At 37.7% G+C, this 13,453-nt stretch overlaps 1 protein-coding gene across 2 annotated transcripts in view; it reads right to left on the bottom strand.

Annotated features, from left to right (window-relative positions):
- The window catches only part of LOC118202480 (uncharacterized), a 38,005-nt gene extending 26,643 nt beyond the window's left edge, over window positions 1-11,362 (bottom strand). Inside the window, exons 1-2 of one of the 2 annotated variants that reach the window (XM_035374663.2) lie at window positions 11,159-11,362; window positions 3,530-3,564 (exon numbers count right to left, since the gene is read on the bottom strand). In XM_035374663.2, the coding sequence (XP_035230554.1) occupies window positions 3,530-3,564; window positions 11,159-11,279 (156 nt within the window). In that variant the 5' untranslated portion in view covers window positions 11,280-11,362. The remainder of the gene's footprint in view (window positions 1-3,529; window positions 3,565-11,158) is intronic. The other variant, XM_035374662.2, reaches the window with a different exon arrangement.
- Between the last annotated feature and the right edge of the window lie 2,091 nt (window positions 11,363-13,453).

Raw genomic sequence — 13,453 nt, 5'->3', positions numbered from 1 at the left:
GTAAGGATTGGCTTTGTTTTTTCGGATGTTTTTCAACAGGAAGAGGGTGTGCCTCAAGGCTGTGTGCTTAGTGTAACCCTGTTTAGTTTAAAAATAAACTCTGTATTAAAAGAACTTCCTCCCACCATCTTGGGATCTCTGTATGTTGATGATCTGCAGATTAGCTGTCGAGGAGCAGACATGAGATATGTAGAGCGGCAACTGCAGATGGCTCTGAATAAGATCCAAGAATGGTCAGACAAACAGGGATTTACATTTTCGAAACAGAAAACTGTGTGTGTTCACTTTTGTAGGAAGCGTGGTCTCCATCCTGAACCTGAGTTACATTTGAATGGTACAATTATTCCAGTTACGCCCGAAGTAAAATTTTTAGGAGTGACGTTCGACCGAAAATTGACTTTCCTTTCTCATGTTTTAAACCTGAGAAAGAAGTGTCTAAAAACACTAAATATTTTAAAAGTGTTGGCGAACACCTCCTGGGGTGCAGAGCGTTGCTCCATGCTTCGCATTTACAGAGCCCTTGTTCGCTCTAGACTGGACTATGGCTCAGTTGTTTATGGATCCGCTCGGTCATCAGTTTTGTTAAAACTCGATCCTGTTCACAATCAAGCTCTGCGGATTTGTTCAGGAGCTTTCAGGACTTCTCCTGTCCAGAGCCTGTATGTTGACTCTACCGAACCATCACTTTATCTGAGGCGTGAGCAATTGTCCCTTTTGCAATATTTTAATATTCTATCACAACCTGAACATCCCAATAAGCTATGCTTACTTGATAATGAGTGTAATATATTATTTGAAACACGTCCATCCTGTATTCCTATCTTTCCTTTAAGACTTCGCCCTATCATTGAGGAACATTCCCTCTCTGATATGCCCCCCCAAGCAGTACAGAACTTTGAAATCCCACCTTGGGAAAATTCACGTATTCAGCTGCTCGATGTTTTCAAACATCACGTGAAGGCAAGCACTAACGAGATCGTTTACAGACAATTCTTTGCTGAGCACAGGCAGAAATATAGCAGTTATTATCCGATATACACAGATGGATCGAAGTCAAATGATCATGTCGGGACGGCTTTTGTATTTGAAGATTACATTGAGGGCAAATGCCTGCATCATGCTTGCTCAGTCATAACATCTGAACTAACTGCAATATATTATGGTCTTTTGTACATATCAAAGCTCTGCCATAGAAAGTTCATAGTTTATACAGACTCGTATAGTGCTCTTAAATCCTTGGAAGCTTTTCCCAACAATCAGAATCCTGTGGTTGTGGATGTTCTAAAAATTCATATAAATTTAACGATTCGAGGTTATGAAGTCCTGTACTGCTGGGTTCCTGGACATGCTGGAATAAAGGGAAATGAGCTTGCAGATATCGCAGCCAAATCTGCTGTTGAACTGTCCAGTCGCCTTATCCCTTTTAGAGATATCTGCAGTGTCATCAGAGGAAAGGTCCGAAAAAAATGGCAGCAAATTTGGGATGTTCAGCATCACAACAAGTTGAAAAACGTGAAGCCTAGAATTGAGCATTGGGATTTTGCTGGAAATCGTAAGGAGGACGTTCTTTTGACTCGCCTCAGAATTGGTCACACTAGAGTCACACATAACTGTCTTCTCAAAGCTGAAAATGAGCCTGTTTGTTTTAATTGTAATGTTTGTTTATCTGTTCATCATATTTTAATTGAGTGTCCATGTTTTAATAATCTTCGCCAGAAATATTTTAATAGCTGTGACTTACCTCTCGACCGTCTAATCGGAAGAGAGGTCAATTGTAATTTATTTTACTATTTAAAAGAGATTGGCTTTTATTACCTAATGTAATTTGTTTTGAAGACTGTGTCTTGAATTTTAATATGTGCTTTTAACTTGTTTTTATATGACTTCATCCTGTGGATTTGGTACATTTATCTACTTGTTTTTATTCATTGAATTTTAATGACTTCAATTGTAATCATCCCATCTTGTGTTTGGCGCGTCATAATCATCTCTGGTTTTTGCGCCATAATCACTCACTCACTCACTCACTCACGCTTTGTGAGTACGGGTGTCGAAATCCTTCTCGCCAAGAGGTGATCCCATCAAGGGATCACTCTTGGCGAGAAGGGGACACGATCCCGAAAGCCCAGTGATCCTTCCTCCTATCCTTTTCGGCTCTTATCTGATCTTTTTCCATTTTTTTCCTCTTTTGTGGTTTTTCTTTTCGGAGGTTGGTGCTCAAAGGGAGATGCTGTTACAAACCTTTGTTTCTAGTTTCTCGTGATGAGAAAATCGCCTACGCGTTCGTCGTGTGTTGTAACCGTAAAAGTGGAAAGGAAGGTCCTAGTAGCTGAGGTGCGAAGTTACCGTTCCAATACACTGCTTTGGCCGTTTGCTTCAAACTGAAACGGAAGGCACTTAGCTCTCCCCAGTAGTGACAGTCGGCTAATCACTTGTCCTTAGTGACTCGGGGATAAGCTTTCAGGAAAGCTGACTGTGGGGTTTCAGTTTGCATATAGACCTGATTAACCCTAGCGCAGGAATCTGCGCCCTGTTGTTGGACTCCCCGGTGAGTGAGGTTGCCATGTCTGAATCACTTTTCTAATATGGAATTTCTACTGAATCTAGTACCCCTCATAACATTTCATTTCTAACAAAAAGATAAAAACATGTGCAAATGCAAATTCTGAAGTAATAAAATCATTTCCCCTTTTGTAGTTATGACTCACAGGTGAAATTTCAAAAATATCACACTTTTTGATACAAAAACATGTAAAGATTTATTTATGTTTATCTAACTAGTTATTTTATGTTAAGTAGCTTTACTGTCATTTTCCTTTCCAGTTTCCCTGCCAGAATGCTAATTTCATTTCGCGGGTATTCAGATGAGACAGAAAGAGATGGTATTTAAAGGTAAGTTTTGGATTGTCTAATTGGAGCGCGTTTCGCCTGCTGAAGGCCAGGTTACTAGTTGAAAATCTACAATAGCGTTCCTGTCTTCGGCGTTGCTTTATTCTTGTCAATAATGCTTGTCACGACGGTATAGGTGTGAGCCAACTTGTGTGTTAAGCATTTATGCGTAGCCTTTGCCTAATTTACGACTTAGTTTTAATTTTTCTGTTATTTCGAGTTACGCCATAAATGTCGGCTGGTTTGTAAGCACAAGAAGTGTATTCTGTTAAGTTTTGTTGAATTCTAAATAAAAGAGTCTTTTACACTATTCTTAAGTTCTGTTTCATTTTAGATATATCGATATGTTACTTACACGTCTATTCAAGGATCTTCCGCAAGTTAGTTTCGGACACAATTCTTACAAAAATGCGTAGCTGAATGAACCACCCTAGGTTTTATGCGACTTATTGCTAATTGTGAGATATTTTATAATTCGCTAATGTTAAAGAAAACGAAAATAAAGCCTCTTACTGTTCTTGTCTATGCAATTATTACACTTGGCAATAATTTTACTATTTTGATAGGGCGCCATCATTGCGAAATTTCAGTACATTATGGCACAAAAAGTGTATAAAAATAAACAACAGCCTTTGCTTACCGATTTTTTAAAACAACCGCCATCTTCACTTTCCTCTGAAAATGTAAGAAAAATATTTTATTGAAAGATAACATTAGCGATGCAATATACACTTAGCAGAAAGAAAAATCCGATTGCCAAGGCATATATTATATCAGTATCTTTTACGCACAAATTTGAATTATTAGCCAAATGGGCGTTAGCCAGAAGGGCTGCCTGAATAAGGCATTTTGCGTCGAATCAATTTTCAAATTGTTACCACGAAATATTATCGCCTTGTATTATGTTTAAAGAAATTAAATAATGAAGAATCTCATGCATGTATGTATGTTTCTCGCATTGTGAAAAACAGCAGTACCTACACTCATCAAATTTTGAGTAACATATAGACCTTCACCAGAACATGGGCACGTGGAAGTCCGAATTTGAAATTTGCTTTATTGATTATTTTCTAATTCTTTAATGAAATTTTGATTAAACAGCTCAACAATATCAAAGCGAACATGTCAACAGTGTACGGAATAAAACATTTTTATCTCCAGCGCGCGAAACTGTCTATCGGAGATTCTAAAGATTTGCTGTTTTTAAATATTTTTAGCACAATGGGGCGTTGGTCTAAGTGCTCTTGAAACCTGTATGTGGCTGTAAATGGAAAATAAAAAAATTTAAAAAAAAAGTTTGGGCGTAATTGCAAAATCTGAAAGCTTTCAGATTTTTAATTTATTTATTTTTGTTATAATTCTCTTGAAAACTGTTTCCCAAGCAGTTTAACTTCATAACCCACTTCTGTGTACACTACCGGACAAAAAAATGCAGCGCCCTGAGGGAAGAATCTGATGAAAACTTACATTACAGTGATCAAATAGACAGAAGTTCTCACCTGGCTTCTTTTAAAAGCTGAGAGTGAGCCTGTTTGTTCAAATTGTTATGTTTGTCTATCTGTTCGTCATATTTTAATTGAGTGTCCCTGTTTTAACAATCTTCGTCAGAAATATTTTAATAGCTGTGACTTACCTCTTGACCGTTTAATCGGAAGAGAGGCCAATTGTAATTTATTTTATTATTTAAAAGAGACTGGATTTTATTACTTGATGTAATCTGTTCAGCAGATTTTGTATTATATTTTAATGTGTGCTTTTACCAGGTTTTTTATATGACTTCATCCTCTGGATTTGATACATGTAGCTTTTTAAAATTTTTTTATTAATAAGTATTTCATTTCATTAAATTAGGTCATCCCACCATTTGTTTGGCGCATGATAATCATCATTGGTTTTTGCGCCAAAAAACTCACTCACTCACTCACTCTCACCTGGCTTCTATTTTCGCAATAATTTTTAATTAATCGTGGGTGCAAGCGAAAAAGTACATATGCCATTTCCATGTAAACACTTTTCTTGCAAAACCGTTACCGTACATATAACAGTTTAAATTCATTCTTTAACCAAATACAAATAAACTATTAATAAGGTCAGTATGTTATTTAAAATATATTCCACACAATTCTCCTTATCTTTCATTCATAAAATAAGAAATCATCTAATGAAATAACGCTATTTCTCCTCGCTTTACTGAAAGCCCACAAGGTATGTCTGCGTTAGTTACAAAGCCCACAAGGCGATAACTCACCATTCTAAATTTGACCGCCAAAAAGATGTTTCATCCATTGAAAGCAGACCGTAGAATAAAAAGTCTGTAGGCGTTGTGAATATGCTCATTCCAACGCTGTTTATGCTTATTCAGTGCGCTGATCAATTTGCGCTACAAAAAAAGTGGGTATTGCTGTTCGAAAATTTCGAAATTTTTTTCACCGAACTGTAACCATAACCCTGACAGCTCTATTATTTGATTATCACAATCTCGAGCGCATGCTTTCAAATAACAATATCTGAAATTTCATCTTCGATTGGTTGAGCCGATAAGCCGCTAGGGGTTCATGTGCAGAGAAATCAGGATTTTTTTTAAAGCAGGAGAGGTATTAAATGAGCAATGCCCTCGCCGGGACTCGAACCACAGACCTCCCGCATACGCGTCGAGCGTGCTGGCCACTACACCATGAAGGCATGCTAAGAAGGTGGGAGAAATATCGTATATACTCCTCCTTTTAAAGGCCGACTGGGGATTAGGGGACCCAATCGCCAAATCCTGGTGGTGGATAATCATCATCACCACCTTTTTTTTAGTTCGGGCGCCACTGTAGAGACAATACGTTATTCCGAAGCAGGAGAGATGAAAAGTGAGTAATGCCGTTACCTGGACTAGAACCACGGACCTCTCGAATACGCGTCGAGTGTGCTGATCACTATACCACGAAGACATGCTAAAAAGGCGGGAGAAATTCCTTATACATGTACAGGGAAAAGATGTTTTTTATGACCACCCTGTACTAACATTTTGCTCTTAGGTCGCTGAAGATGCTCAATAATTTTAAAATGTAATATCCCGGTCAATTTTTGTCCTACGAAAATCAAATTTTTGTATTTTATATTTTATAATAAGTACAATTTTTAAAATATAAATATAGAGGCCGTAGGAACACATAAAAAGCTCGATTTCGTATTTTTTTATAAAATTAATCTTTTTAAATTAAAAAAGTAAGAAAAAATGAATATTTGCATCACATGAAACATTTCCTTAAATATAAGAATAGGTTTACAACCAACAGTTGTAAAAAAAAAAAGGCCGCGTAAGGATTTATGTGAACATAGTCCCGTCGCTCAGTTATAATTTCTTATAGAACGCGGCAATTCAAAAAACAATAATTAAATTAACTACAAATGCCGAGTTGACACCATTTTCGAAACCAGATTTCGAGTTCCCCTTTGCCAGGTAAAATAAAATCTCTTCTAATTACAATTCGATCGGTGATGTCTATTAAGTCAATATTAAAATAATTTTAAAAAATTAAGAAAGAAAAATCTTATTTGTAATGAAGAAATTTTACAGTCCCGTTATACAGAAGAAAACTTATCAAAACAGAAATATAACATATATAACATCATAGTATAACAGTAGAGGAGACAGCTCTGCCAAATCACACACTTACGTGGGGACAATCCTAAAATTTCTAATTGTTGCAAGCAGAGTGCTTCTTTGTGTTATATCTACCACATTCTCCTCAGTCATAATGAAACATGTTGATTCGTTAGAATGAAAGCAAATATGTCTCAGAGCAATTTAGGATTATTGAAAAGACGGCAAAATGTTTCCTGTCAACACGCAAACGATAATAAGCCAAAATAGTGTCTTAATGCAGGTATTTGAAATATGTTTCATTAATTGCTTTTATGTATATCACATAAATAAGATATATTACTAAAATAAAATAAAGATTTAAACTGATTAAAAGAGCATTTATAGTCTTTATACAATATTGTTATAACATGGCGATACAATCGAAGATCTTATGTCACATCCAATGGCAATACTTTGGAAACTGGCTATTATGAGGCTTGGGAAGATTGTATCTTCAGCTGAATGACAATACTTTCCAAGTCGTATGAATGTTAAATACACAATTGCGTAAATGGTTCAAAGATTTAGGAAAGGCTCCTTAAAGATGTTTCTAACATAGCCAAAAAAAAAAAGGAAATTATTAAGAAATATCCACATTCTTTTTAAATCACTCTCCTTATTATAATAATGTCTAATGTGACGGTATAATTTTTAAAATGATTGAAGGAAACTAATACAACTATCCCACCGGCAATTGGCCAGAATGCATAAAAGATTAATGATTAATACTGTGTTGGGGAAACGTAACATGCCCCTCAGGGGGCTCACTTCTGTGAGTACGGGTGTGGCAATCCCGAGGTACCCTAGCCCTTCAGGGGATCATCTTCTTGATGAGACGGGTGTCACGATCCTGGAGCCCCAGTGATCTATCCTCTTTTCCGTCTCCTCTCCTCTTTGCTGGAACTTTTTCCCTTCTCTTCTCCCTCGTGGTTTCTCTCTACGGAGTTTGGGGCTCGTCACAAGAGACTGGAACAGCCCTTGTCTCTAGTCTTCGAGTGCCGAGAAAACTGCCCACGTGTTTGCCGTGCGTGGAGACCCGTGTCGCTGGAAAGGAGGGTCCTGGTAGTTGAGGGGCGAGGTACTGTCCCCAACACACTACTTTGGCCTCTGCTTCAGCTAAACGGGAGGCACCTTAGTCGTCCTCACGGGTGTCAATCGGCTGGTCACTACTCCTTGTGTCAGTGGCTTGGGGTCAAGCTCCCGGGAGTACCTGCTTTCGGGAAAGCCGACTGTGGGGCTTCAGTTTGCGTATAGGTCCGGCTAGCCCTAACACAGGAATCTGTGTTCCCTTGTTGGGCTCCGTGGTGGGCGGGGCCGTCGGACCCGAATCTTTATTCTTTCACTATGGCTTCTTCTCATATCTACTTAATTAAAGATTTCCAGGTAACTCCAGTCATTCAAACTAGTTCTGAAACGTCTACAGCTAAACCAGTCACTCAACCTAGTTCTGAAACGTATACTGCTAAACCAGTCACTCAACCTAGCTCTGAACCATCTACTAATAAACTAATCATTCAACCTAGCTCTGAAACGTCTACTACTAAACCAGTCACTCAACCTAGTTCTGAAAATTCTGCAAAAAAATTACGCACAGATGCAAATAAAAAAAATCATCACAATAGTCCCCGTTTCCTAGTCATCTCTAGTCCTTCTGGCGAAATGCATAAGATGTCTCCTTTCGTAATAAATAAATACATCCAGTCTTGTATTGGTGAGCCGAGAAACATAAAGCGTCTCCGCTCCGGAGACTTGCTTATTGATACAAACTCAGCCACCCAGTCTGCTTCTTTACTTCAGATTACTAAACTTGGGCAAGCGAATGTCACTGTAACACCCCATAAGTCACTGAACTATTGTCGTGGTGTAATCTCAGAATTCGACCTTCTGTATGTTTCTGAAGAAGAGATCGCTTCTGAGTTATCCGAACAAAATGTCTGCGGTGTAAGGCGGATCAAGATGCGTAAAGAAGGTAAGTTGATAGACACGAAACACGTGATCCTTACCTTCAACACGCCTGATCTGCCTAAGAATATTAAGGCCGGATATCTAAATATTCCTGTAAGACCTTATATTCCAAACCCTATGCGATGTTTCCAATGCCAGCGTTTCGGCCATTCTAAGACGTCTTGTCGTGGCAGCCTCACATGCGCCCGATGCTCACAGATTGGCCACGATTCTGATAATTGTACCGCTGCGCCTTTGTGTATAAATTGCAAGGGTGACCACCCAGCATTTTCTCGCTTGTGCCCAAAATGGAACTCGGAAAAAGAAATCCAGACTACAAAAGTTACTAGGAACATCTCTTACGCCGAAGCCAGAAGACTAGTCCAGAGCACACAGCTTCGACCAAATTCATCATACGCCAGTGCTGTTAAATCATATCGTACAGTTGCCACCCAAACATCAATAGGCACACAGACCCTACCAAATAAAACCCAACCGTCTACATCCAACAAGAAAAAAGAAAATGCAACTCATATAGTACAAAAGAAAGAAACAATTATTCAAAGTAAGCCGAAAACTGCCACACAAAAAATATCAAATAAAAATAGAAGTCGCAGCAATAGCTCTCTTGATGACATGATTTCTGAATCTGCGGATTCAGACTTTATGGAAGTGGAAGAGGGTCTGGAATTTCCCAGGCATCTACTTCCACGAAAAACAAAAGAACAGCACAGGAAAAACAAAAACCATTCATAATGGCCACCCTCGTGTCATGGAACTGTCGCGGTTTCCACCGAAATTTGCTTGACATCAAATCTATAATAAATGCGTACCATCCTGTGTGCTTAGCAATACAGGAAACAAATCTGAAACCAGAACACCATGCAAAACTTCGGAGGTTTTCTTTCGTCAGGAAGGATAACCTTGCAGGTGAGCGTGCCAGTGGAGGAGTAGGTCTCCTCTCCTCACTGGATTATCCCTCAAATGTACTTCCTTTGACGACATCCCTCCAAGTTGTCGCTACTCAAATAAATTTTGATATTGTTGTTTCATTTGTTTCTTTGTATTTGCCTCCAAATGAGCACATTTATCAGCAAGATTTAAATAATCTAATAGAGCAGCTGCCTGAGCATTTTATTATAATAGGAGATTTTAACGGCCATAGTCCACTCTGGGCTAGCAAAGATACAAATTGCCGAGGAAGACAAATTGAGCAGATGATCGAAGATCACAGCCTTTGTCTCCTAAATAATGGGCAAGATACATACTTCCATGAGCCTTCAAGGACATTCCACGCTCTTGATCTAGCCATCTGTTCACCATCTCTATTGCCATTTTGCGATTTCATTGTCGTAAGTGATCTGTTTAACAGCGATAATTATCCCATTCTTTTATCTCTTGCACGAAGAAGAGCGAGCCCCATGTCGAGACTCCCTCGGTTTATACTGGATAGGGCAGACTGGGAACTCTTCTCTTCCTCTGCAGATCTCACTCAGAAAATGGTAGAAGATGTGCTTATCGATGATGCAGTGGAATGTAATGTTTGTTTATCTGTTCGTCATATTTTAATTGAGTGTCCATGTTTTAATAGTCTTCGCCAGAAATATTTTAATAGCTGTGACTTACCTCTCGACCGTTTAATCGGAAGAGAGGTCAATTCTAATTTATTTTATTATTTAAAAGATATTGGCTTTTATTACCAAATGTAATTTGTTTTGAAGACTGTCTCTTGAATTTTAATATGTGCTTTTAACTTGTGTTTATATGACTTCATCCTCTGGATTTGGTACATTTATCTACTTGTTTTTATTTATTGAATTTTAATGTCATCAATTGTAATCATCTCATCTTTTGTTTGGCGCGTCATAATCATCTCTGGTTTTGCGCCATAATCACTCACTCACTCACTCACTCACTCACCCGAAACGTAACATGACGCGAAGAATAATTGCCTGTTTTCCTGTTTAGCGGATTAGGGTAAAGCACAAAAGTGCTGGCTTTTAAAGGAAGGAATGCTTTCGTAAAACACATTTTGAGAAGAACTGGATCGCATTCACGTTACACGTGAAAATAGGGGAAGATACTTTATTATATAAGGTTGAATTTAATGAACTATTAAGCTACACTTGTTTAATCTCCCTGGTGCTTTACATAAAATCCGATGAAACACGAAGAATACAATCAACATATAGAACTTATCTAAAGAGTTTACAAAAAGTTACCTCTTGTAGTGTAACTAAAAATTTAACAGAAAGTAACCGTTGTGGAATTTCTGAAATCAAAGTAATTAAATATGCGTAATATAGTGGGTAACCTACAGCGTCTCAGTAACCTGGCTGCAGTTACCGAGGCTTCAAATTCTACGGTGTAATTAATTATTAAAACCCAGAACGACAAACGGGGGGGGGCGTGTGTCGTGACAGGGATAAAAAGCTCTTTGGCAAGTTGTCACTAGCTTTCTCTTTCTAAATTACAATTTCGCTCTCTGTTTAAACTGAGCTTAATTTGCATTCTGATGGTGGATGACCGAAGAAATAGAAGATGAAGAGAAGAATTAACTTGAAAAATTAATGTATTAGTTAAATATATCTTACAGCAGACATTTCTGCATCAAATTCCAACAGTTTCACATTTTAAAATATGTTTCACGAATATAACAATTTTAGGCTAGAAAATTTGTTGAATTTTTACCTTTAAAGACAGTAATTACATCTTCAATGACTGCGCTGCATGCTTCTTGATCTGCACTGATTTGATGAATCGTCAATAATGCCATACATCCCAAAGCAAGGATAAACTTTAATGAATTCATTATGAAGATATGCTAGTAAAACTCTGCTTCAACAGTGAGTAATATACAGAAATGCTGGTAATTATGGCACAGCAATAAATAATCCTAAATTTATATAGAATCAGATTTTTAAAGGGCATTTTTCCAGTGATATTTGAGCGTGACATTTTAAACACATTGATAAAAAATAAATTACGGTCTTTGGAAGTTCGATTTCTCCAAGCTGTCAGAAATGTGCATAATGTGAAAGTGACAAGGAAGAGGAAGTTTTATTGATTCTGACCTTGAAACCTGTTTAAATACAACGGGAATACAATTTTTTTCAGTGTACAAAGAGTTTTTCTTCGCATAACTATAAAATTCTTTTTCAAGCATTCAAACCCTGCTTTTTTACATATTCTTTTGCATCCATTTGTATACACGCAAGATATGGATTAATTATATGTTATTTATTTATAGCAATATATATGTGCATCCTATTGCGAGAATGACAAACGTTTTGAAATTGCATGCTACAGTTACAGGAAAAGAATATTTCACTTTATTTAAAAATCAAACAGATAAATAAAGATTGAAGGTTATTTTTTTTTTATTATCAACTAGTATATTGTCATCACCACGCCCAAATCGCGAATCTGAAAAACCGTCGCTTTGCGCAATATACGTTTTAAATTGTTTTATGTATATTTGTGAGGCATTGACAAAATTTGTTATTTAAATCCGTTACAACTAAAAAATTCGGTAATCTGGTCAATTTTGGATGTCAACAATGTTGAATCATCAAGTATGCTGGAATGTTGAATTTATTGGTAAAATGCAGCAAAACCCATTTTGTAAACCCAATTTAACGTATTGTAAGAACACAAAAAAATTCCATATAGAGTTAGTAATTCTACAACTGACAGAAAATAAACTAGAAGGTAAACTACAGAATAAACATAATTTATCATTCTGAATCAATATATATTCTGGAATCCGCAGTATTGCTGTTGCAAGAAGACTTTTCCGAGTTCGAATGTCGATAAATCATTGAGGAAAATATGGAGTTTCGTTACTTTTCCCCATGGTGAGAATATGCTTTAACCCAGTGTTTCTCAAACCAGTTTACTCGTTGGACTGGTAAAGTATTTCGGTGTTTTTATATCGGATCGGTAAAGTTAATAATTTTGACTATCTTTATATATATAAAATTGTGGATATAAATAAAATTTAAATTATTTGTAATAAAAATATTAATTTTGCTATTAGTAGCAAAAACCAAATATGTACCCATGTGTAGGGAGCAAAATAATATTAGTAAATAAGTCGAAAGGACATAAAAAACATTAAAAAAATAATTAAATGAATTTAATGCTGTTGTTCTTTTTAGCTAACATTTCAGTTCTAGATGTCAAACCAGTTACAGAAACACGCAAAGCACGTGCAAATTCGATGTTTTGTTTTAATAACGCACCCTAGCCCTTCAGGGGATCATCTTCTTGATGAGACTGGTGTCACGATCCTGGAGCCCCAGTGATCTATCCTCTTTTCCATCTCCTCTCCTCTTGGCTGAAACTTTTTTCCTTCCCTTCTCCCTTGTGGTTTCTCTCTACGGAGTTTGGGGCTCGTCACGAGAGACTGGAGCAGTCCTTGCATCTAGATTTCGAGTGGCGAGAAAACTGCCCGCGTGTTTGCCGTGCGTGGAGACCCGTGTCGCTGGAAAGGAGGGTCCTGGTAGTTGAGGGGCGAGGTACTGTCCCCAACACACTGCTTTGGCCTCTGCTTCAGCTAAACGGGAGGCACCTTAGTCGTCCTCACGGGTGTCAATCGGCTAGTCACTAGTCCTTGGGGTCAAGCTCTCGGGAGTACCTGCTTTCGGGAAAGCCGACTGTGGGGCTTCAGTTTGCGTATAGGTCCGGCTAGCCCTAACACAGGAATCTGTGTTCCCTTGTAGGGCTCCGTGGTGGGCGGGGCCGTCGGACCCGAATCTTTTCTCTTTTAAACATGGCTTCAATTTTCATATTAAAAAAAAACTTGACCCAAACGAAATTAAACAAGATATAGAAATACTTGAGAAACCTATTAGTAAGAAAATCCGTACTGATGTAAATGCAAAGGAAACTACTGAAAATCCGCGCTTCCTAGTTGTGTCTTGTCCTTCTGGTGAACTGCAAAAGATGTCTCCTTTTCTAGTAAGCAAATACATTAACTCATGC

The sequence above is a fragment of the Stegodyphus dumicola genome, chromosome 8 (assembly GCF_044657685.1).
Source record: "Stegodyphus dumicola isolate Sdum_Otavi_A_Nest chromosome 8, ASM4465768v1".
NCBI classification, from domain to species: domain Eukaryota; kingdom Metazoa; phylum Arthropoda; class Arachnida; order Araneae; family Eresidae; genus Stegodyphus; species Stegodyphus dumicola.
The sequence above is the reverse complement of the archived record's forward strand: the minus strand, read 5'-3'. Positions and strand labels throughout refer to the sequence as shown.